Here is a 24,418-nt window from a genome sequence, read left to right as displayed (position 1 = left end):
GAAGGTTTGAAAATCTAGTTCATAACAATATACCTAAAAATGATACAGATTTGAGCTGACTGGCTCAATTATCTAAGTTCCCAGTTTCACAGCCAGGTTGACTTGCTCTCTCTGTGTCTTTTACTGATGGGCACAAACATGTAATTTATGAAAAGTTACAAGGGCTTGGGTTGAAACATTTATTCCTCAGAGGGAGTGTCTTAACATATTAAGTTGCATAGTTAATCTCCCCAGCAGCTTTTGGAACCATTTAGCATTTTCAAGTTCTGGAGGAAATACCTTGCAGAAAATCCCTGTGGTTCTCATCATAACCAACCATGAATCAACCAAAAGCTTCAGCGTTTTCCACTTACAAGGTCTATCACCTATCCCTCTATGGACTCAATCTAGTTTACTGCAATTCTCACCCCACTATAAGAGAGAAATACCAAACATAACAGTGAATGCCATCAGAAGGTGCTGAATCAAGCAACAGCTGCACACTAACCTGAACTGCAGGCTCATGAGTATCTGAGGTATTCCTTTTTGGCATATATTGCTTCAATAGATCCTTATTGTACCTCATAAAAGAGCTTTCTTCAGGAGAAAGGTCTTTAAACAAGGGTACTGCTTCCTTCAAAGACAGAAACTCAGGGAGATCTGGTGCTCTGTTCTTCTTGCTCACAACTGTCATCAACTCAGTCAGTCTGTCTTCTTCACCTTCTGTGAGTAGTCGGGACAGTTCGAGAAACACAAATTCACTAGATTTGGCTAGAAAAAAAGGAGAGAATGGAGAGTATTATGTTATGGGATAAAAACTTATCTGCACATCTACAAAGAAGCACAAAGAGACAATGGCAGGAGTGGAAGCTCAAAAAATACACTGTCAGGGGCCATCAGTCCACCAAAAAAAGCCTGAAGGAGCATAGAGGAAGTGTCAGGCAGGAACTCGAACTAAGGACTTTGAGGAAGGGACACCTAGTCTGTGCCCTTGCTTGGAGAGCCTCAGCCCCAAGGTCCAGACCTGAAACCCATGAAGTCAGTGTTAAAGCACCTTTTGGACTGAGAAGGGGTTGTTGCTGAGGTGTAGGGCACACAAGACCACATGAAGGGGAACAGCATTTTGGGATTGCACAGGATTTATTGTAGGATCTTTAGGGAAAGAACAAAATGGGAGGCAAAGAGGCATTTAGGTAATTTATGGAGGAATGAGTGTGAGGAAATAGAGGCCTAAGGGCATAAAAAGGGCCACTTGTACCTGAATACTCAGCTGGCTACACCCTTTGCATCAATCAGCACAGCCTGTCCTGTCGTCTTAATAAATTCCTTTCTAACTTTCTCCTGGGTGAGGGACTCTTTTCAAAGTGTAAGGGTCTGAAGTCAGCAACTGGAGTGAGTGCACGACTGCTACCAGAGATAAGTCAAACTAGGTAAACAGGTGAAGTTCTCTGGGAGTCAGGAGAGTGAGTAGGTCCCTAATGGATAGCTCTACCTGGGAAACCAAGGATGAGAGCACAGCAGGGTCAAGCTTTTGGGATCAGGAAAGTCCTGGCTGTGTGCCTGCACATGCATGACTATCAACAACTGCACTGGCCTTGGTAGCAAGCAACTGGGAAGAATGGGATCCAGGGCTAGCAACTGGGGAAACAGTGTCTGAGCCCATCTTACATAGATAGATAGATAGATAGATAGATGGATAGATAGATAGATAGATAGACAGACACTGAGATAGATAGATAGATAGAGATATATATACATATATATATTTTCTCACTAGTAGGCCTCTATCCTGCTCATCTTCTACCAACAGGATGAAGCTGTGTTGGTATGAGCACCATGTGTCTGTGTTATCTGTGTGACCAGCTTGCATGGTTTATGCAAGTGCTCTATGTTCTGTACCCCTTTTAAGTACCACTTCAGCCTTGCTACTGGTTGGACCTTGGGACATAGTGGTGCAGCAGCCTCAGCCCTCTCAGGCTGTCAGATCAGACACAAAATGAGGGTAGTGAAATACCACAACAGGTTGCCCAGAGAGGTAGTGGAGGCCCCATTCCTGGAGAGATTCAAGGTCTAACCTAATGGGGTGCTGCACAACCTGATCTAGTTGATGTCCCTGCTGACTGCTGTGGGGGTGGACAAGATGGCCTTTGAGGGTCCCTTCAATCTGATGCATCCTGTGGCACTAACATTCTGTGAAATATTTTCCTCTAACACACTAAGAAGGCAGATGAAATTCATAGTAATCATTTCCACAACCTGTAAAACCATCACTGATTTGTTCCAACAGTTCTCTCCATACATTTCAAAATACATTGCTAGGTACTTAAAAGGCATGAAACATTCAAGCATAGAAATTTAATAACAACTCTTGAAGGTTTCTCCTACAACAAGAATGTAATCAAAGTAAACAAACCTAAGATTAAAAAATGTCTCACAGCTTCACAGTCTCTGCACATTTCATTGTGACTTGTGTCTAAAGAAGCAACCAGTAACTCTGATAAACTTATATCGAGTAAAGTTAGATCGCTGATGAAATTTCACTCAGTATCTCATTTCAAACTACTTGTACTCTTTACATGAAGTTAACATTACTTATAATTTTTCTTCATACAGGTGCTGACTGTACATACCTGTGTGATGTCACTCAGCCTAGCTTATTGGTCAGGCATGGGAAGAGATTGTCCAGAGAGGTGATGAAGTCACCATCCCTGCGAGCATTCAAGAAATGTGTGGACATGGCACTGGTGGACATGGTTTAATGGCCATGGTGGTGTTAGGTTGATGGTTGGGCTCAATGATCTTAAGATGTCTTTCCCAACCAAAACAATTCTATGATTATACAGATTAAACATACTGTAAAACTGCATGCAGGCAACTCTGCCATCATCATTGTGGTAGATGTTATTTTGCAATGATTTTGCTAAGGTAAAAAATATTGTGTGACTCTGAATATCTGAGCACAAGTTATACTCAAAGCTTCATACTAGAAAAAAATTAATAGAGCTAGACCATAAAAGCCTATAAACTAAAGAGCCCATTTAGGGAGAGATACTTTTTACACAACCTTTGCTTCAGCAAGTATCCTCACAGATTATAATTGGACTGTTACAAGGCCAGCAGGAGTAGGAAAGTGATCACACCTCTGTACTTGGCACTGGTGAGGCCACACCTCAACTACTGTGTTCAGTTTCATGCCCCTCACAACAGAAAAGGCATTGAGGTGCTGGAGTGTGTCCATAGAAGGGCAACGAAATTGGTGAGGGGTCTGAGGAACAAGTCTTGTGAGAAGCAGCTGAAGTAACTGGAATTGCTTAGTCTGAAGAAGAGAAGACTGAGGGGAGAACTCAGTGCTCTCTAGAATCACTTGAAAGGAAGCTGGAGTGGGGTGGGGATTGGTCTCTTCTCCCTGGTATCAGGTAAAGAGGAAATGGCCTGAAATTGTGCCAGGGGAGGTTTAGGTTAGATATCAGGAAAAATTTCTTTCCTGCAAGAGTGGTCAGGCATTGGAAGAGGCTGCCCACAGAAGCAGTGGAGGCACCATCCATGGAGATGTTCAAGAAATGTGTGGACATCACATTTTGGGACATGGTTCAATGGTCAAACTGGTCTTAGGTTGATGGTTGGACTTGATGATGATATTAGAGGTCTTTTCCTCAGTTTCCTGATTCCTCAGGAATCAGTTTTCCTCAGTTCTATGATTCTACTAAATAGCAGTGGGTTTGACTCACATGACTTTAGACTTTTTCTTCCAAATATGAGTATAGTGAGGCATTTTAAAACAGCAAAAGTGACCAACTCATCTTAAATCAGACCTTCCTCAGTGTTCCAGAAGCACAACTGTAAAATAACCCTATATTGACATGTATATATGAGACTTTTTCATTGCATTTAAGGAAAGAAATTACTCACATGGCTTGCTGATAACTGACTTTCCTAATTGGGTTTCAATCTTTTCTACATAATCCACAGACAACCAAAGGAAAATGATCATTGTTGAAGAATAGTCACCATCGATTCTCCACAAGCCAAGCCTTCTAAGATCCAGAGTATCCACTGCCAGCTTAATATTCTTATTAAGAGCCACTGTAGAAAAGAGAATTTAAAATAAGCATATCTTTCACAGCCATGGATAAATTCACACATTTTCTAGCAATGACATGCTAAGATGTAAGTATGATCAGAGTGTATTAAAATAGTGCTTGTAGAAATGTGTTGAGAATTTACTACTTAGATCAGTTACTATGTGTAACAAAGTTACCAAATTGTAACATCAAATGCAGGATTCTTCATGAAAAAAATAAATGTATCTTTGCTCAGAATAATCATAATACCTAAAAATATTGAAAAAAATATTGCAAATCATGAACTCTCAGTCAATCCAACTCAGAAGTGCTCTTTTCCTCCAACACATCTTTAGGAAACAGACTGAATGGAAATTTACAGTTCTGTTCCTCTTAGCTTTTGTCAACATACATTTTTTCTTTATCAAACCTCAGGTTCTAAAACTGAAATCTGAAAAGATTAATATTTCACCTCAAAAACGTGTTGTCACATTTATTAAGTGTTCAGCACTTAATACATGAAGGAATGAGGGAGGCAAGGCCATTAAAACTACATATTCACCCTAAAAGTGTAAGGAGCTGCGAAGTTATTAATGCTTACAGAGACTTGCCACACTTTTATTTATGGAAAAATGGAAAATTTAAGATTGTATAATTGTATGTATGCTAGAAACTATTCATAACACAAATATATACTATTTTTATGCAGCACTTTGAAGATAGTTTAAGAGAAGGCTAAAGAAAACAAATTTTCTTACCCTGAAATGGGATTGTAATCCACTTGGCTGTAAACTGAAATAAGATTAAAACCATGTAAATTAGTTCGCTTTTTACAAGTTGATGAAAACAAAGCAAGAATTTGTATTTATCTGCACATCTTTCTTTGCTTATAGCCAAATAAACTGAAAATAATGTCATAGAATCATTTAGGTTGTAAAAGACCCAGAGATCATCAAGTCCAGCAATTAACCTACCACTGCTAAATCAAGTATGTCTAGTTGGAGACCTAATACTGCCTATTTCATTTAAACCACTTCTAAATACATCCTATAGAATCTAAATGTCAGCTACCAAGCTGAGTGGTGCAGCTGATGAGACTGAAGGATGGGATGCCATCTAGAGGAACCTAGACAGGCTGCAGAGGTAGACTGAGGAGAATCTCATGAAGCTCAATAAGGCAAAGTGCAAAGTCCTGCACCTCAGCTGGGGCAATTCTTGCTATTAGTGCAGGCTGGGGGAAGATGACATTTGCAGAAGCTCTGCAGAAAAGGACTTGGGAGTAGTGGTGGAAAAAAAGCCAAACACAAGCCAACAATGCATACTCACAGCCCAGAAAACCAATCGCGTCCTGGGCTGCATCAAAAGAAGCATGGCCTTTGGGTCAGGAGAGATGATTCTGCCACTCTGCTCTGATGAGACCTCACCTTGTCCAGTTATGGGGCCCTCAACATAAGAGAGACATGGAACTGCTGGAGTGAGTCAAGAGGAGGGCCACAAAGATGATCAGAGGGTTGGAGCACTTCTCCTATGAAGACAGGCTGAAGGGATTGAGTCTGTTCAGACTGGAGAAGGCTCCAGGGAGACCTTATAGCTGTAATTCAATAAAGGGGACATACGGGAAGGCTGGGGAAGGACTGTTTAGAAGGGCTTGTGGTAGGATAGGATGAGGGGCAATGGTTTGAAACTGGAACAGGCTAGGTTTAGGCTGGACATTAAGAGGAAGTTCTTCACACTGAGAGTGGTAAAATACTGGAACAGGTTGCCCAGAGATGTGGTTGTGGCCCCATATATGTATTCATGGCATTCAAGATCAGAACTGATGTGGCCCTGAGCAGCCTAGTCTAGTTGGAGGTTTTCCTGCTGACTGCAGGGGGGTTGGACAGGATGACCTTTGAGGGTCCCTTCCAACCCAATGCAGTCTGCAGTTTGTATAGTGATTTCCAGAGGTGCTAAGCACTGAGAAATTAGTTGTGGTGCTGCCTACAAGCTTTCTTAAAAAAAAAAACGATGAAGGCTTAGGCCAAAAGGAGATTAAGCACCCCATGATGAAGGTTGTCAACAGCATTATTTGAATTAAAGACACCAGAAACAGTTAACCTTTGGATTAAATGCCTTTAAAGTTTGCACTTACACTGCTGCTATGTTAAAAAGACTTGGCTAAATAAAGAATGTTTTTTTGTCACATCAACAAAAGGCTGTCATATATATTGAGAGGTTTCTTTTATGTTACCACACTAAGCACAAATAACACAGCTGTATTTTTCCCAGGAAAATTTTCCCTGTCCACCTGAATGCATTGATTCTATACATATTTCAACTTGCCCCTCAAACAATTTTGGCATATTAATTTAGAAAATCTCCATGAAGGGTTTTCATTACAGCATGAGAACTGCTGCACAGATCAGAAGTCTAACAAAGAGTGGGTGAGGGAACTAGGGTTGTTTAGATGAGAGAAAATGAAGCTAAAGGGAGACCTCATTCAGTTACCTGAAAGGAAGTTCTGGAGAGTTGTGGTCACTCTGTTCTCCTAAGTAACAGAGGAAAGAGCCTCAAGTTGTGTCAGGGGAGGTTCGGGTTGGATATTAAGAAAAATTTCTTCACACATAGGGTTGCAAAGAACCATCTCCAAAGGTATTCAAAAGATACATAGATGTGGTACAGAGGGACATGGTTTACTGGTGGCCTAGCAGTGCTGGGTTAATTACTAGATTTAGTGATCTCAAAGGCCTCTTCCAGCCAAAATAATCCTATGATTCTATAAACAAATTCAAACATTTCTTTTTCCATTGCAATACATAGAATGACTATGGTCAAAGACCTGTTGCAGGTCCCACAGTTGGTCCTTTATGTGAAGTACGTCACATGTACTTCTGCATTCTGAGTAGCATAATGACTATGTGCTAATGCTTCTAGTACTGTTTTTATGCTCTTTAAAGATACAAAACAAGCAATGTTCTGTTTAAAAGGCAAGACCATTGCATAGTATATATCTGAACAGCATTTATACAGAACCTTTACTTCTGAAAGACAGTACTACAAAAAAGTCCAGTTACTTTTCTACTAGTGGCAATCCACAGTAACCAACAGCATACTCCAATTTGTAGCCAAACCAATTTCATGCAACAATAACGAAAATTCAGTGCTTCTGTATTAAGTACCACTAACTCTGCTTAGCTGGAATTTAACTTCAAAATCCCACCATAATAAAATGACTTACCCTAGCAGGATCTGTTGATATCCATTTAAATTTTTCAATGTATAAACTATCAAATTTAACATCCAGTGCTGGCTTCATCTGTTTTCTAGGTGTTCTTCCAGAAGGTAAGCTGATATGACATTTATCTTCAATTGATTCTGCTAAAATCTAGGGGGTAAAAAAAGTGTATTCACTACAGGGCTTTAAATGGCATATTTCCCTCCCGTAAGCTTAGGAGCTTTCTTTTCATGTTGTTAATAATTCACTCCCAAAGCCACCTTCCAAATAAAAATTCCATGATATAAAGCTGTAAATGTTATTACAAACATTACTGACAATGTCCTTAAGGATTTAACAGTATCTTGCTCTGACATCTAAAGTTCCTATTGCACAGACACATCCTGTGTTCTTTACTAATCTAGAGCCAAGTGAAAACTCAAACAACAGAGCAAGAAAAAAATACTTCTCTTTTGATATCAGAGGATCCAGTTCAATACTAAAGATCAAAATGATTCACCTCTCAGAAAAGGCAACATTGACTCTTCTGACTTGTCTCAGGATGACAGAGATAAACAAAACCCAGGTCAAAGCAAGCAGCATAAAGGCAATCAAGTCCAAAATGGAGCAACAACCTTCATGGCTAGTTTTAGATTCAAATTCTACTGCTGGCCACACAGGAAAGGGAACTTTACCCTCTCTCAAAAAAGATCCTTGAACTTCTCCGTGCACCAAATTACAACAGAGGGCTGAACGACAAGAAACTACTGACTTGAAATGATCAATATAAAACATTGTGTGCAAGAAAACCACCTTTTCAGAGATATGTCTTCACAATATCCACCTCTAGTTCAGGTTACTATTTGATCCTTCTTGCTCTGTAATATTAAGCATTTCCATATGTTTATTTTCAAAATAGGAAATAAGTTTTATATTGCAAAACACTGCAGCTTCAGAGCCAGACACCTCCTGAAGGCTGTCCAGAATTCTATCTTCTACCTGTGACATAATGTACTGCAGCTATGGCTTGTTGCTGGGACTAATCATATCTGCTCTAAGCACTTCACATTTGTCCTAACACACAAGAAAAAACAAACATGGGAGAAATAAATTAGAGGGTTGGCATAACAGCACATAGGCCAAAAACTGGACTACCAGCTCTGTGTGAGTTTTCATCTCGTCTTCCAATTCCTTTCCTGAGATGCAGAATTCAGGCTGCTGGTCTGTTTCCTTATTGTCAGTGATATTATCCTGCAGTAGCTTTGAGTGTTTGGGTTTAGACGATCCATCTTCATCATCACTGGAGAGAACAACTAAAGAGGAAAAAAGAAACACACGTACATTACAACATCCAGACTTTAGAATATTCATTCACTGTGGATTTCAGATGAACAAACAACTCTCTCTTGCAGTATGTAGCATCAAAGTAAATAGCAGAAAACAGCCAAGGTTTGTGTGAAACAACTGATTTCTACCCTAATTAACACTTCTTACCCAAGACCCTCAAAATTTTCTGACTATTAAAAGAAACAGGCCACATCATAGCTTCATAATTTCAAAGAATATTTTTTCTCAGTTTAAGAATCATTTAAAAGTACAACCTTGATTTTCAGCAAATAAGGATTGGAACTTTAAATTCCTGCTGTCTGTCCTGTTCCTCAAGTATGAGACACTCCAGTAGAGGACACCAGCACTAGGCACTGTTCTTTAACCTGCACATTGCATTACAAACAACATGATCTCTGTCTTCAATCCTCCATCCCATGTGTTTCACTGAGTTCTCCCAGTACCTAAGCATACCAACAGTAACTGTCAGCAGCACAGATCCAATACATACTTGGGTCAACTGAAACAAGTTGCCGATTACCCCTGCAGAGTCTGTTCCGCAGCTTGGTCAGGTACTGTGACGCATCCATCTCCAATTTCCTGATGGCACTAACTCGTGGTGAAATCCCATCTTCATTGGTGGCAGAAAGCTGTTTCTCTGACAAATTTCTGGGAGGAGTCTCTGAAACAGCTTCCTTTGAGCAGCTGTAAGCAGGACTTAAGCGGTTGTGGTTGGAAGTGTCTTTAAGGTCTCTTTCTAATGACTGTGGAATACAATCTGGTACCAGAATTATATCAAATCTGTGACCTTGTTCATCCTCACAGGGTATTCTGCAGCTAGAAGACTGAGTTGAACTCAGTCTTTGCTCCTTCTAGAAAATAGGAATCAGAGACAGGATGTAAGTTTTTTTTTTCTTGACATTTCTATGATGGTTCAAATCAGTGATCACTAAGATATAGCTCTGTGATACACAAAAATAATTATAGCTTAATGCAGCTGCATTTAGAGCTCAAGTTTGGGTAACTTCTCCCTCCTCATATTCCAAATGTTATTACAGAAAGAGATAACCTTTTAAAAGTGTGCTATCAAGCCCAGTCAAACTAAACAAGCAACTGTTTCTGATTTTTAGCAGCTTTCTGTCTAACACTGAAAGACTAATCATTAGTGATGTTCATTGCTATGCAAATGTGTGGCTTGGTCAACTGGGTGAATAGGACTCAGCAACTATCCAGTATCTGAAGGGGGCCTACAAGAAAGCTGGTGAGGGACTTTTTAGTGTGTCAGGTAGTGATAGGACTAGGGGGAATGGATCGAAGCTAGAAGAGGGCAGATTTAGATTAGACATTAGGAAGAAGTTTTTTCACCATAAGGGTGGTGAGACACTGAAACAGGTTGTCCAGGGAGGTGGTAGAAGCCCCATCCCTGTAAGTTTTTAAGGCGAGGCTGGATGTGGCTCTGAGCAACCTGATCTGGTGGAAAGTGTACCTGCCCATGGCAGGGGGGATAGAACTAGATGATCCTTGAGGTCCCTTCCAACCCTGACAATTCTGTGATTCTATGAACTAACCCCCTATGAGGGGGCCAAGCTCTTTTCAGTGGTTCACAGTTATAAGACAAGGAACAATGGGTTCAAACTTCAACATAGAAGATTTCACCTCAACATGAGGAGAAACTTCTTTACAGTGAGGATGACAGAGCACTGGAACAGGCTCCCCAGGGGGGTTGTGGAGTCTCCTTCTCTGGAGACTTCCCAAACCCACATGGATGCATTCCTGTGTGGACTATCCTAAGTGATCCTGCTCTGGCAGGGGAGTTGGACCTGATAATCCCTTCCAACCTCTGATATACTGTGATACTGTGATACTTCCCTGGGGGTTTAATCAGAAGGTATTTGAATGCTTGTATATAAATCGTAGTTTGTACTTGGCTGATTCCCTTTGTTGTTTTTTTGTTGTTTTTTTTTTTTTGGGAGGGGGAAGGAGTTGAAAGTTGTTGGAGGTTCTTTTTTTTTTTTCTTTTTGGGTGTGTTTTGGAGGGTTTTTTTGTTTGGTTTTCTGTTTTTCTTTTTGTTTCTTTGTTTGGAATTTGTTTATGCTTGACTGTTTGTTTTGTGGTTGGGGTTTTTTTGTGTGTTTGTTTTGGGTGATTTTTTTCCCCCAAGATCTAGTTAGTTCTATAACATCTGTGAAAGAAGCTTCACTTCAGTAACTAGATGCCTTATTTCTCAAATTGTTTTACTCCATGCTCTTGTCCAAAGGTAACACTGCCATTCACCTCTCAGTTTTTCCGCTACAAGTATATTCTGATGTTGTGGACAGAAGAACATATATTCATTCCTCTTGATGCACAACTGAACTACTTGTCTTCCAGAGCTAAAATAGTATGCCTGGATACCCTATTTATTAGTATAATTATTTTATTTTCAGATTTTCCTGCTGCTGAAGGGTGTGTGTATGTGTGTACACAAACACATATTAATATTAAGTGCAACTTACAAAGGGTAGAAGTGATTTTTCTGGAATGTGTGTGTTACAATCATCAGAAATATGGCCACTAGATTTTCGTTTCCTTTTCTCAGAATCACAAGAGCTTGACTGCTTCTGTATAAGAGAGGTGTTGTTCATGCCTCTGCTTGTTTTTTCTGGTTCATCACAGGTCTTATTTTCTGTGTCAGGAAAAAAAAAAGAAGTAATATAATGGGTTATCCTTAAAAAAAAAAAAATATATTTCTTCATATTAGTTATGTCTTAAATAAAATGTATGGAAGCAGATACCTTCCACAATAGTTCTTCCCTTTTTCAATTGTTTGTGGCTGCCAAAATATATTCCCTAAAATAATTAAAGATTATTCTTGTACAATTAGTTAAGATAAGGGTATAATCAAATTCATAGCTCCTTTACAAGTAAGAATTAGGAACGCATACTCAACAATCTTTCCTTTATCTTCTTTTAGAGGCAATGGTCACCATTTCCATATGCAAATATTACTAATTAGTGTTAAAAAGAGAGTACCTTCTCCCTGGAGACTCAGCAGAGCTCTCACCATTTCCAGCAGTGAATTAAAATATTGTCATTATAGCATGAAAATTTTCTCAGGGTTGCAAAATATTTGAGCATTCTTCATGTATTACATTCCTGAGAATAAGACTTTTTATCAAATCAACTTTATAATGGTGCAGTGAGGTTTCCCTCAGTTTTTTTTCTTCAACAGATCTGATTCACCAGGGCTTTATTCTTATTTTTAAATGGCTGTTTTACCGTATCTGTAAAACCTTGCATTTTGAGGAAACACATACACTGTGTGCAACACCTATTTTATTTCTGTCTTCTCCTCATAATACTAGACTAAAAAAGAAAATTTCCCAACGCTCTCCAAAATTCATATTTAACTATCAGACTATTGCTCACTACAAACCTTTCTTCTGGAGCTCCCGTCTTCTAGAAGTGACAACATTGTTTTCTGGTTCCTTAGAAGCCTTAGTCAATTTACACAGATCATCATCTGTCTTTCTCAGGTATTGCTCAGACCTGTAACAAATAATAACTGTAACTTATTTTAAATTTTTAAAGAATATTGAATAAAAACCCCAACAGGAACAGAAGTTGGTTAGACTACAAACTCAAATTTAATTCAGTTTGGATGCTTCTAAAAAACTCAATGTACAAAAAAATCTGGCATGCTTCACATCAGACACTGAAATATTATCTTATAAAGAAGGACTGCAGCAAGAACACACAACTAGGGGAAAAAAAAGGGGAGAGGGGAGAGGGAGAGAAGTAAAAAAACAAGGAGGGCAGTCATTTGAGCGTATCCTTGCCTTTGCTATGAGTACAGTGGGAATGAGGCAATATCGTGTATTTTTATTTCAGATTTAAAACTGCTAGTAAAATCCACTGAGTAAGTTGCTTCAAGAAGAAAAGATCTGAAATAGAAATTCCTGCCCAAAAGGGCATGAAAAGGTATCTTTGAAAGAGGTGAAGGAGTCAGGACATGAATGAGTTAAAAACAGAAAAGATTACACAGTACAAGAAACTAGGCAACCTATAGGTATCCAGTTGAGTTTGTAGTTTTATTCTAAAAACAAGGACATGCAATAAAGTAATCATTTGGGGGTTAAAATTTTATTTGCTTTTTTCAAAAACTAAGGGAATGCATTCAGAAAGTACTGACAGACTCAACAGTATGACATCCTCACATTTGAGATTTGATCTTTTAAACCTACTCCCAGTTTCTCTGGAGGCTAGTTACAGCTGACAACAGTCTATGTAACTGTATTGTGGTTTCTAGTGTGTGCATTAGGATAACATACAGTTTATGTTCCTGCAATGTTTCCTTACATTAACTTAATTACATTTATTACACAGGACTTATCCTCTGAAAATTTATCAGGGTTACAGGACAAAAGAAATTTACCTTCATGATGTCTGCCGCATTTTATGTGAGAGTTGCAAAATTATTTAAAAAAAACAACAAAAAACCCCACCCCATCAACAGCAACAAAAAAAAAAACAAAAACAAACAAACAAAACCCCACAAGAACAATATAAAAAAATACCCAGGTTTTCACAGATAAAGCAATTGAATGCTGCTCTGGAAAATTTGATCCATTCCTACTTTTTCTCCGCACATAATTCAAAGGGATTTTGTGTTCATTCTTTCGTAATGTGCCTAACTCAGAATGTCACAGTTTCAAACTTGCAAAGGGCTAAGTGATCACCACAATGACTGAAATCACTGACAGTTGAGTATGGGCTTGTAAAGAACATCACCAAATATGGGAAAGAACATTATTGCCATCTCTAGCTTGGACACTATCTGAACAGATGCCTATTCTTCAGTGCTGTGTCTGTAGATTATTGTTGTTGTTTGGGAATACTGTAAAGACAAAGATTTCCAGTGTGCTCTGATATTACAGTGATGAACAGTGTAAAAGCTCTGTGAGGTAATTACTGATTCTCTTTCCATTCACAGAGAACCATGAATTGGGCCAGAGACGGAATGTGTGTTTGGTAAGCACTATTCTTCACTCTATATATTGATACAAGACAAAAAATCTTCTACATATCAGGAATTCTGAAACAATCTCACTACAGAAAACTTGATTTTGGAACCCATATCTTTCTCTCAACCTACATATTTGCATGCATAACAGTTATATAGATGTGACTGACTTAAAAGACCATACAAAATCATTAAGTGGTTTTTAGCATTTGTTTTATATCCATGTCCCAATTCAATTTCAAAACCAGGAAACATTTCAGTGGGCATGCTTCAGCTGCAAGACTTCCCTATATTGTTTAATCTATACACAAATTCTGCACATTTTGTTTTCACTTCTAATCTTCACTGATAATTCAGTTTAAAATATCTTAACAGAATAGGTGCCCCTGCCCCTGGTAAGGGGGGTTAAAATCTGATGATCTTTAAGGTCACTTCCAACCTATGGGTTGGAACCAGGCAGAAAGGGATATCTACTTTCTGAATCTATGATATATATATAACCTAAGAAGCAATGACAGTTTATATACTAAAATGTTCTCAACAGCCATAAGAAACAAGCAGGAAACACTTTAAACCCCTACGTTTCTTTACATTTAAAACCTACCACAAATTTTTTAGTTATACTGATAGACCAACAGTGACTTAAAAGCCTTTCACGCTGGCTTGTGTTGAAAAGGCAACACACAAAAAAATCACCAATTCTGTAATAACAAAAGAAAGGAAATGGGGAACTCGTAGCAAGTCCTAGTTGATAGAGGCTAACATTACCACCCTGTTCAGATCACTCAAAATTCTTCGATTTAATCCAAAATTTCCATTGTACCAAACTGGCACAATTTGCAGCAAAACATAGTGTGCATTCTAGCTACTCTGATGACACAGAAGTATCTCTGTATGGCTGTGTGAATATATATGCAGAACCACTATAAGAGGGGACCTTTCAATCTCCTCTGGAAGAAGAGAGTCTGAAAGAATCAATGGCAAGTCTCTCTCATGCACAGACCTTACTTACAGAGAAGTGACCATGATCAAACCATCTCCTTGTTGAAATAATTCCTAAACTCTCCATTTCCCATCTGATATCTATTACATCTCGCACTAATGTGCCACTCGCCGAGGAGCAGAAAATCTTCCTAATGTAGCTTTCTGCTAATAACAAGCCTTTTTACTGAACACATTAGAAAAAAATATCACAAGGATGGAATACAAGTCCTTCAAACAACGAACCACCCCAATCTAAAGCAAGCTGAGTACACTAACTACTAAAACAACGTGATTAGTTCAAACCATTCTTAGGCTTAATATAAAACTCAATGGTCATGCTCCAGATATGAGCTTGAAAAAATATACAAGATATTTCCTCAGACTTTTATACAGAATTTTATACAGGAGTTTATACTTTTCCTTTCTATGAACTTACTACCTCCCATCATCCAAAACAATACCAAATGGCAAAATCAGATACCAAAAATTCTAGATCTGAAAGATTTTGTGGGTAAATCCCCCCCCAGCAATCCACACAAACTCCCCACACTGTAGTCAGCCTGTGGTTATGGAAAGCTACTTACTAGCAATAAATGTAATGCTTCTGAAATGAGTCAGTCTACAGCCTAGATTCCTTATTTAAATTGCAGCGTTGTCAGATTAATCAGCAATAGGAATCCCAACAGCAAAAGATAAAGGAATTCTTACTAATTTACGTTCCTGAAGATGCTCATGTATCACAATAAGGAATATGAGTTACTTCTCTCAAGAAATTTTAAGATTTCTTTATCCTGGGAACTGTTGATTATTCCTGCCTTCACAAACCACTCTTCTTTCCTTTCTTCTATTTTTGTCCTCCAAAACTTATTGCTATTCATTCCTGTGAATACTTTGATTGTTGAGCAGAGGTGGCGATAAAAGGCAAGAGGAAACAGCTTACTTTGAATTCAACTACCATCTTAGACCAAAATAAACCTAATAGAATTCTAATATCCGACTTCTGCTAATCTAATATGTCAAGAGTTATTGTGATTCTCAATCTAAACATACAAAGAAAAGAGGAAAAGTAGATGTTAATCAACACGAGGGCACACAGAGCCCTTAGACAATCGCACTCTGCTGGGATTGAGACCACTGGTGGATCCATGTTTATAGAAATGAACAGAGAGAAATTTCAAGAAATTTTGCAAAAGATATTACTTCAAATCATGCTAGAGCACATTAACAAGAAAGCAAGATTATTATTCTGGACATAAAATCAATTTAAATGTTTTTCAGTTACAAATGAAAACACTGATCTATCACAAATGGAAATTCCTTCTATTAAAGAAAAGTAGCCTATTAACATCAAGCATAGCAAATCAGAACACATGCAATATTAGAATGACCCACTGGAGCAGCACGTTAGCTTGCACTCAGAAAAGTCATCTCTTGCTTCAACACAGGAGTAAAACAAAAATGTTTGGAGGAAATTCTTTTCCATTGTGAAATTTATGTCATTTCAGGAAGACTGGCAAAATCAGCAGTGAGTAACATACCTTTCAGACAGAAAAGAACTTTCATGAGGAGAGCTTAATATTTCACATGTCTGTAGGCTGGCAACAGTTGAGGGTAGTTGACCTGATTGTAATTTGTCATCATCAGATAAATTTGTAGCAATTATTACATGGCTGTCCATGTATTTTCTTCCAATTTTCGTCCTCAGGACGTTCGTCAAGATAACTTGAGGTTGCCTGTCATATATATAACAGTAAATCATAAATACTGCACTGAAATCTAGAGAAATAAACTTCTTGTTAAATCCCTGTATCTTAAAGGCTTGATAATCATCAAACATCATTGCTTTCAGTCCCTTAGAGATGAAACAGGAAGTGACACAGAATTTAAAATCCAAGGTAAGCAGATAAATGCAAGAAAGCAACAAGAGACCAGGGTAAAAAATCCTAGCCATGTAATTTCACCTTATACAATACACAATGTATTGCCTGTAACCTACTATCCAAGCATCATTTAAAAACTGGTAAATGTTTCTCTCTTAAGAGAGCTTTTGTGAAACATCTGTACATATTTCTCAGAACTATGAAACAAACAATTTGATTTCCCTGTCAACAAGAAGCCTCCAGTAAAAGAGTGCATTTTCTCAAGCACTTGGTCAACAGGCAGAAAAGTAGCAAGCACACACACAAAAAGGCAGCATTAGATTTTGCTTCCCTCCTCAACTTTCAGATGGCATTTTCCAGAACACCAATAGCAAGGCTCAGAAAAACACCTGCAAGTGTTACAAGCATCAAAAACAAGCTAATCAGAAATATGAAAATGCAACTGCCCACTTGAGCACAAATATTAACAGCAGCCCAACTTACTCCATGCAATGCCACTGCAGTCAGCTTGTCATGTAGCCCTTGATTTACCCACTTAAGTTTGGATTAGGATGTAATGTTATGGGCTTTTTTTGAATGTTATGAACAACATTCTCTTTTGGGTATTGGTTGCTTAATTCTGCTGTTGGCTACAGTCATCCACAAAGCATACTCCAGCACATATGCGTGATGTCTGCAGAGTACTGAGATCTCCTCTTGCACCAAAACATAAACTTGCTTTTAATCAGGAGACTACCTTACAGACAAGATGTTGCAGAGGCATACAATGAGGATATGACTGAGAAGAAAACTCTAATACAGAAGAACACTCTAGTCTGGATGTAGACTCCAATAGAGGAAATGTCTACTCTGTTTTGCCATCAGAAACTCAGGAGCAAAAACTCAATTTTAAAAGTATTCGCTCTAGCCCTACTTCTCCCTGGGTATCTGACCACTGATAGGCGGAGAAAAATACTGGGCTTTTTATGCTTTTCCTCAGACTTTTTATACCAGTTCTCCTATTTTCATGAGTAGTCTGAAGCAGTAACAGTTAAAATATGCCTTGATACCTTCTCTGGGGAAAGAGGGCAGTTAAATGCAAGTGTATTCTTTTCACAAGAATAAAAAAGCCACAAATATTTTGAAAGTCCAGCGGCTGAATCAGAATGAATTGGGTCTTGCAGCACAGGACAATCTAGAAGCCATCTGATCAATCACTACAACATGCCTGGCACCATCTCTCTCTATGATTATCAAAAGGAACCAGGTACAAAGAAATTCAGTCACAAAACATGAGGATGAGAATACAGTTCATGAACAAGACAGTTGTGGTACAACAAAGAATATTCATGAGGAAACAACTGCAAGGAAAATTATTTTGCTTAGTGACACAAGATAACATACCTTTTAGAGAGAAAAAGGTTTTGGAGAGTAGGGTTTAAAATTTGCCATATCTTTAGGCTAGCAACAGATGATGAGGGTGGTTGATCTGACTGCAGCTTGCCAGCATCAGAAAAATTAGCACCAGTTTTAGGTTGCACCTGTGTGTATTTTCTTCCTATTTTCGTCATCAGGATATTCGTCAAGATAACTTTGGGTTGCCTGCCATAAGTGAACAGTAAGAGGGTACTGAGAATTTCTTATGACACATGAATTCAACAAAGCTTCTCTACAAGTTTCTTGTCTCTGCATCATGCCATTTATCTTCAGTAGAATTAAGCTCATTTCCTGACAGTTTACAAAGCTTTCTCTTTGGAGAAAAAGAATCACAAACATATCTCTTCATGAAGAGAGCCTTCCAAAGTTTATTTTTCTGTAATCAATGACTAACACATTCACATGTGATTCTGAAGACAGAGACTTTCACTGCAGAAGCATGGAAATTTTGGTGCATTTTTTATTGGGAAACGTCGGAAATTGTGTCACTTCCTTACAAATTATTCTGGAAGTGTACACTTGAGTATATGCAGGATATTAGACTAGATATTAGGAAGAAAGTCTTTACAGTGAGGATGGTGAGACACAGAAATATATTGCCCAGGGAAGTTTCCAATGCCCCCTTCCTGGGAGTGTTCATGCCTAGGATGGAAGACGCCTTAAGCAACCTGGTCTAGTTGAGGGTGTCCCTGCCCATGGCAGGGGGGGTTAGAACTAGATAACCTTCAAAGTCCCTTCCAAGATAAATCATTCCATGAATCTATAATATGAAAACAAGCACTCATATTACGGCATCTTATTTTGGAAGCATTGACTCCCATATCACAAATTAGATTATGATTTTGTTGGAAAAAAATAAAATAAAATCAAGAAGCAAGTACAATCTCTCAGCCTTCAAGCTCCAACTGATTTCTGTTCAATTTCACTGAAGAATGACAAGCAGTTATGAACTACACAGTTGGTAAAAACTGAGTTTCTTTAAACAAGTATCTACAATTTTCTGATTCTGCTAGATTGGTACTGAAGTTTTCACAGAGAATCAATTCTGCAGCATAGCCAGTGTTTTTGACAGTCTCCTTGTAAGGTGATAAGCACTATGGATTACAGATGATTTGTCAAGATTTACTTTATTTTCAAACAGATGAGAATTAATCTTGTTTTCCCAGTGCTGGTCCTAAAAAGATATTTGAAGTTCAGGCTCATTTGCTGGCTGTCGGAAGGTTAGAGACAAGAATTGCTTTTTCTATTGCATGTCTTGCACAACAAGCTAAATTGTTCACATAATAGAGCAAGGATCCTTCTTTATAGCAACAGAAAATATTTTACTAGTTGCATAGCTGTAACATGTATGCTACAGTGCCATTTCTTAAGCAAATGGTTGCTATTTCTCAGTGAGTTGACAACTGTTCAAAACTTTAAGAAATTGTAGTTTTCCCACTGACATACTACATTCAGCTCAACAGCGTGGCTACATGACACCTAGTGGCAAACAACCATAGGTACTGTGTGAAAACTGCTGAAAAACAGATATGGTGGAACAAAAAAAAATCCCAAACATCTGGAACTGCCATGGTAAAGAAATATGTTGAATTTGGTAATGATGTTTCACACAGTCCTTGTATTTGGCTTTTTCACATTGTCACATGTTGAAAATTCTCTTCCCTGCTTACTGTGTTAACAAGATTCATGGCCCCTCATTGATCTTGAAAAGACAGTAATGGTTCTGTGCACAGCTTGGGGAACCTGCATATAAGCTATGAAAGCTGGTCAATCTTCTGAGATCTCTGCCTCACTGAATGCCATGATGTGTATGCAATCAACTGCTTTTTTCTTGAAGCACTGCTATGCATTTCTTTCCCACTTTTCTTTTTCGATCATGCACCATTATCAGTAATAGTGTTTCGAGCATATTCTGAACATGTTTATAATTTTTTATAGATGTAACTAATATTATGCACATTATACAAAAATCTCCATTTGTGTTTTATAAAAGAGGCAATCAAAAATACTTATTTTATTAATTAATGGTACAAAAAGTATTTCCTTCTTGCACTCCAATGAATTGTCCTGCACAGAGCACACCTTAGAAAGCACTACCTAGCCAATGAACAATAAAACTAAATGGTTAACCACTCAAATTTGGGTAACTTAAGCTCAATTGAAGGTAGTTTGCTCCACTCTGGTTTCCCAAAGAAAAGCTAAGTGGTGCAGAGCTAAAGCTTTGTCTCAATAAAAAAAAAAAAAAAGTTAAAAAAAAATGCTGAGGGATTAAAAACAACCAACCAACCCCATCAACACACTAGTAAATGAAGGCACTCTGATGCCAAGAATATGGACAAAGAGGAAAGTGTTAATGCAATGGAATGGTCCTATGTAGTTGATGGAAAAACAACCCAGGGTTTCTGAATGGACACCAAATCTCTGAAGGCAATGAGAGGTTACATGTACATATGTCATTATAGACAGTGCTATTAGAAAACTGTCCTAAATAAACCACAGAATTGCTACAGAATGTCTTAGGCAGAGTCAAGAAAATGCAAACCTACATTCAATCTTTTACCTAGACTTGGATATACTCTATGACTACCAGTACAAAGTAACTTCCTGTTTTTCAGAAATTATTGCAGAATCTGAACATGTGCCTCAAATACTGTAGACCTAAAAAGGTTAGTTCTACACTCCAAGGATCCAGAAGGCGAAGTTTGATTTAAAGATATGCTTTAACTACTGAAAAGCTTAGAAAGCAAATACATGTGAGGAACAGCTTAGTAATACTAACGCCTTGGATGGTGGAGCTCAAATGTAGTAGCCTAGTGAACATATGTAAAGCCTGCAAAAAAAACCAAGAGACTTATTCTCTAGGCAAGTTCCCACTGAGTCAGATATTTTAGCTTTTTTTCTGGGCTTGTCCAAAGTTGATACATTAACCACACCTGAATAGATCAAAAGAGCTTACAGCAATCAGACTTATCATCTGGTATTTGTCCAACTATAAGGTATATTAAACATAAGGAATATATAAGCAATATCTAAGGAAATAAAGAATATATTATATATATATAAATGTTTATATATATATATATATATACACACATTTAAGAAACCTAGTAAAAACTCAAAATCCAGCTACACAAGACCCTATTAGACTGTTGAGAAGATTTACAACACTAAAGGAGTTGTAGGCAATTTCAAGTTAAGAGTTATCAAGTAAACAATGCAAATTAATTTTATGTAACTAGGTATTTTCTCTTGTACTTTAATTTCTTCCTTAAAGATAAGGAAGATAAACTACTTTAGAGGTCCGGTTGCCAAAGAACTATAGTGGAAAGATATTTCAGCTTTTTGGGGACACCTCTAACACGACTTTAAATTATAAATCAAACCTTGAAATATCTAAATGGTGTTTTCTGTATGGAACACTTCAGTGCCCTGATTAGAATCATGCCCTAAGCCTAACAGTCTAAATCCTAGATCTAAAAACTGTTCCAGTTTTCATTGTTACACCTTTTAGAAATGACAGAATTTTCTTTCTACTGGCCAAACACAAGATATCATAAAGCTTCAATAATTCTGTGATTCTGTTAAATGTTACGAAGTTTAGCCAGCTTGCAAGGTGATTAGTCCAGTGGGAATATATATGGTCACAAAGTCTTTATTTTTATTTTATAATCAGGATCTGTAATGATAATAAAAGATTCTAAACTTTAGGGTCTTTAAAAATATCATCATGACAGAGAAAGCCCACAGCAGGAGGTAAAAGAGTCAGAAGCAGAATTTCAAGTGATTTGGTTTCCTGATTATTATTAGATACAGAATTTGTAACGTGTCCTTCTCCCTTGATTAAATAATGTTTGCAAGTTTTACATAAGAATCTCTGCAAAAATTATCTTACAATTTAAAGCACAGACACCCCTGTGCAATTAGCTTTGTACTGAAAATATACACAAAGGAAAAGAACCTTCAACAAAGAAAGAAAAAAAATAGTATACGTTTACCTGAGACTTTGAGCAATCTGTTCTAATGGAAGCTGTCCCTGCCCATGGCAAGGAGTTTGGAATGAGATGATCTTTACAGTCCCCTCTAATCCTTCTAGGAGCAGTCCCTTCTATGAATCTATGTCAGCATCAGGTTAAAGTGCAAGTTCGTGACTGAAGACCTCAATAAGACAACTGATTATGACCTGAACTCCAGAGCTGTACAGTGGCATCAGAGCTTTCAATGGCTTCCCTTTCTGAATGGCATCTGGCATCATATCTTAAAAACTCACATCACTAAAACTTGGCATAGAATAGACTCAGGAAAAACATCTACAACTCACTCAGCCTGTACATCTGTAAACAATGGTTGAGACAGATCCCTAAATTAAGTGTTAAATTGTCTACAGAATAGAGCAAGCAAGTCACACATTAGACACTTTAAAAGACAAAAATCAGTGTCAAGCAGAAAATAAACCCAAGCATATCACACATTAAAAGCAAGTCCCACCAGCAGACCCAGCAAGTAACCTGTATGACAGCAATACTGGAGGCTTCTTGATGAAGGAAAACCAAAGGTGATTATTTTTGTTTCTAAAGTAACCACCTTCTGTACATCCTCTTATCTCTCCCCCCAAAGCAGAAAAATACGTAAGTAAAGGTAATGAAAACATACTTACATGTGGAAGGACTGAACAGACAAAACCAAAATATTATGAAAAATGCAATTAGCTACTCATGGCAAGTCTCATGCCTCTTTTCACAGGCAAAACCAGGCTATCCTACCTAAGAAAGCACAGGACCAAAAGCTATGAATTGTTTGCACTGCTTTGGGCAAAATCGTTGACCTCTGTTTCACCCAATAATCAGAGCTCTGAGATCCAGTTCCTTTCTCACTTACCATACTTGTGTACTCAGCAGTGTTGTAACCACTGGCTCTAATTCGTTCGAATTTCCTTTAGAAAGTAATCAAAGTGAGACCTGAAGGCCACTGACTCCTTTTGGAGTAAATTACTGTTTACACCATCATCTTCACAGCTACATTCTTCCACGATTAAACAAAATTTTTGGAAAATAAATACTTTTATAGTGGAATAATAGGATCATAGAACAGCTTCATTTGGAAGGGACCTCTGAGACTGAAGCCACATACACCATGCAAGGGTCACTCCATCAGGTCCCATAAAAGCTGAGCATCTGCTCTGGGTTTACAGAATAGAACCACTGATAGACTTGATGTGCCATTATCTGAGCTTCTGCAGCATGTACACAGCTCAGGAGGTCCTTGGCCTTTCAGAGCCCAAAGAAATAATATGGATACACTATTATTAAGGTGAGAATCTGTCACATTCACAGGCACCATCCTGTTGAGAAGAGTGTCTGTCTGCTCTCCTGCTATTTCAAGGTCCTGACCTTTCATCAACTGACTAGAAGTCAAATGCCTTAACATCAGACATGAACACCCCTAAGCTAAGCTCCTTGCTGGACCAGAACCTTCTTACTGCCAAAGTGTGCTGCTCAGGGCAAAGGAAAGCAGGATGTAAATGTTTGACAGAGAAACCTGACTGCTATGGGGTTAGTACTCAATTCAGCTGTTAGGTATCTTTCAATTAGTGTTTAAATACTGTGTTTAAAGAATCACACCTCTTACTGAAATGCTTCTCTGACCCTCCCCCTACAGAAAAGAAAAGCTAAGCTTGAAATTAAAAAGTGTTCTATTTTGCTCCTTTTTGTTTAATTTTACTTCCTTCTATTTCCCTCTTGGGAGAATGAAAGAATAATACAGCTGAAATAAGTGGATGTTCTCTAAGCTCTCTTTATAGATGGTGAAAGTCTCCCTTACTAGTGTTATATACTTCCTGGACAATAAAAATGTTTTAAGTGGGATATAAAATATAAATGTCATGCCTATCTTTCTGCAATTACAGAAACAAATCCAACCATTTATATTTCATGACAATCCTAATTGTTTTGCGACACAAACATGCTAATGTGTAAGAGATCTCTAGTGTATAGAAAGGACTAGGAATTAACCTGCCCTGAGAGCTCTATCAGGGATCAAAGACAAACCACCTGACAGTGACTTTTCACAAGGCCATGAGCAGAGGTGGTGGTCAAGTGACAGCAACTGTGGTTGCTGCTTCCCACCCCCACCATCTTATGGCAGAGCAGGCCTGACAAAACCCATCAACTCCCAAATTTTGTAATCTAGAACTTCAGTTAAAAACACAAGCAAAAGTGGGCTTGTGCTAATACATCCACTTTGTCCTTTCTGACTAAAATTAGGTGGCCATAACAATGCTCAATCAACTCATTACATGAAACATGACCCCCTGAATATTTCAGATTAACCCCTATCAACAAAGAATACTGGGTTTTAAAATATCAGGAGTTGACAGCAGTTGTCATGGAGACTTACTTCCTGCTTTTCAAGAAAAATGAAAAATTACTCATTGGAAAGAAGGAATAGAGAAACTTTTGCATTAGAAAGATTCCAAGCATATCACTTCACACTTTCCTCAGTTTTGTCAGTTTTCAGACTTTTACTCAAACAGCACCACTTTAGAACCTGTGTGTTGTTTCTCCTTACTACACAAGGAGA

General features: G+C 38.1%; 1 protein-coding gene across 1 annotated transcript in view; it reads right to left on the bottom strand.

Moving 5' to 3' along the window:
• SENP7 (SUMO specific peptidase 7) overlaps positions 1 to 24,418 on the bottom strand; it is a 42,276-nt gene that overhangs the window by 9,860 nt on the left and 7,998 nt on the right. Inside the window, exons 5-14 of the mRNA XM_054400690.1 lie at positions 17,810 to 18,007; positions 16,085 to 16,279; positions 11,976 to 12,088; positions 11,056 to 11,225; positions 9,071 to 9,431; positions 8,389 to 8,546; positions 7,258 to 7,404; positions 4,799 to 4,832; positions 3,889 to 4,062; positions 488 to 750 (exon numbers count right to left, since the gene is read on the bottom strand). Of these exons, the coding sequence (XP_054256665.1) occupies positions 488 to 750; positions 3,889 to 4,062; positions 4,799 to 4,832; positions 7,258 to 7,404; positions 8,389 to 8,546; positions 9,071 to 9,431; positions 11,056 to 11,225; positions 11,976 to 12,088; positions 16,085 to 16,279; positions 17,810 to 18,007 (1,813 nt within the window). The remainder of the gene's footprint in view (positions 1 to 487; positions 751 to 3,888; positions 4,063 to 4,798; positions 4,833 to 7,257; positions 7,405 to 8,388; positions 8,547 to 9,070; positions 9,432 to 11,055; positions 11,226 to 11,975; positions 12,089 to 16,084; positions 16,280 to 17,809; positions 18,008 to 24,418) is intronic.

Source organism: Indicator indicator, chromosome 1 (genome assembly GCF_027791375.1).
Source record: "Indicator indicator isolate 239-I01 chromosome 1, UM_Iind_1.1, whole genome shotgun sequence".
In the NCBI taxonomy this organism is placed as follows: Eukaryota; Metazoa; Chordata; class Aves; order Piciformes; family Indicatoridae; genus Indicator; species Indicator indicator.
This window is presented reverse-complemented; position numbering and strand designations above follow the sequence as displayed.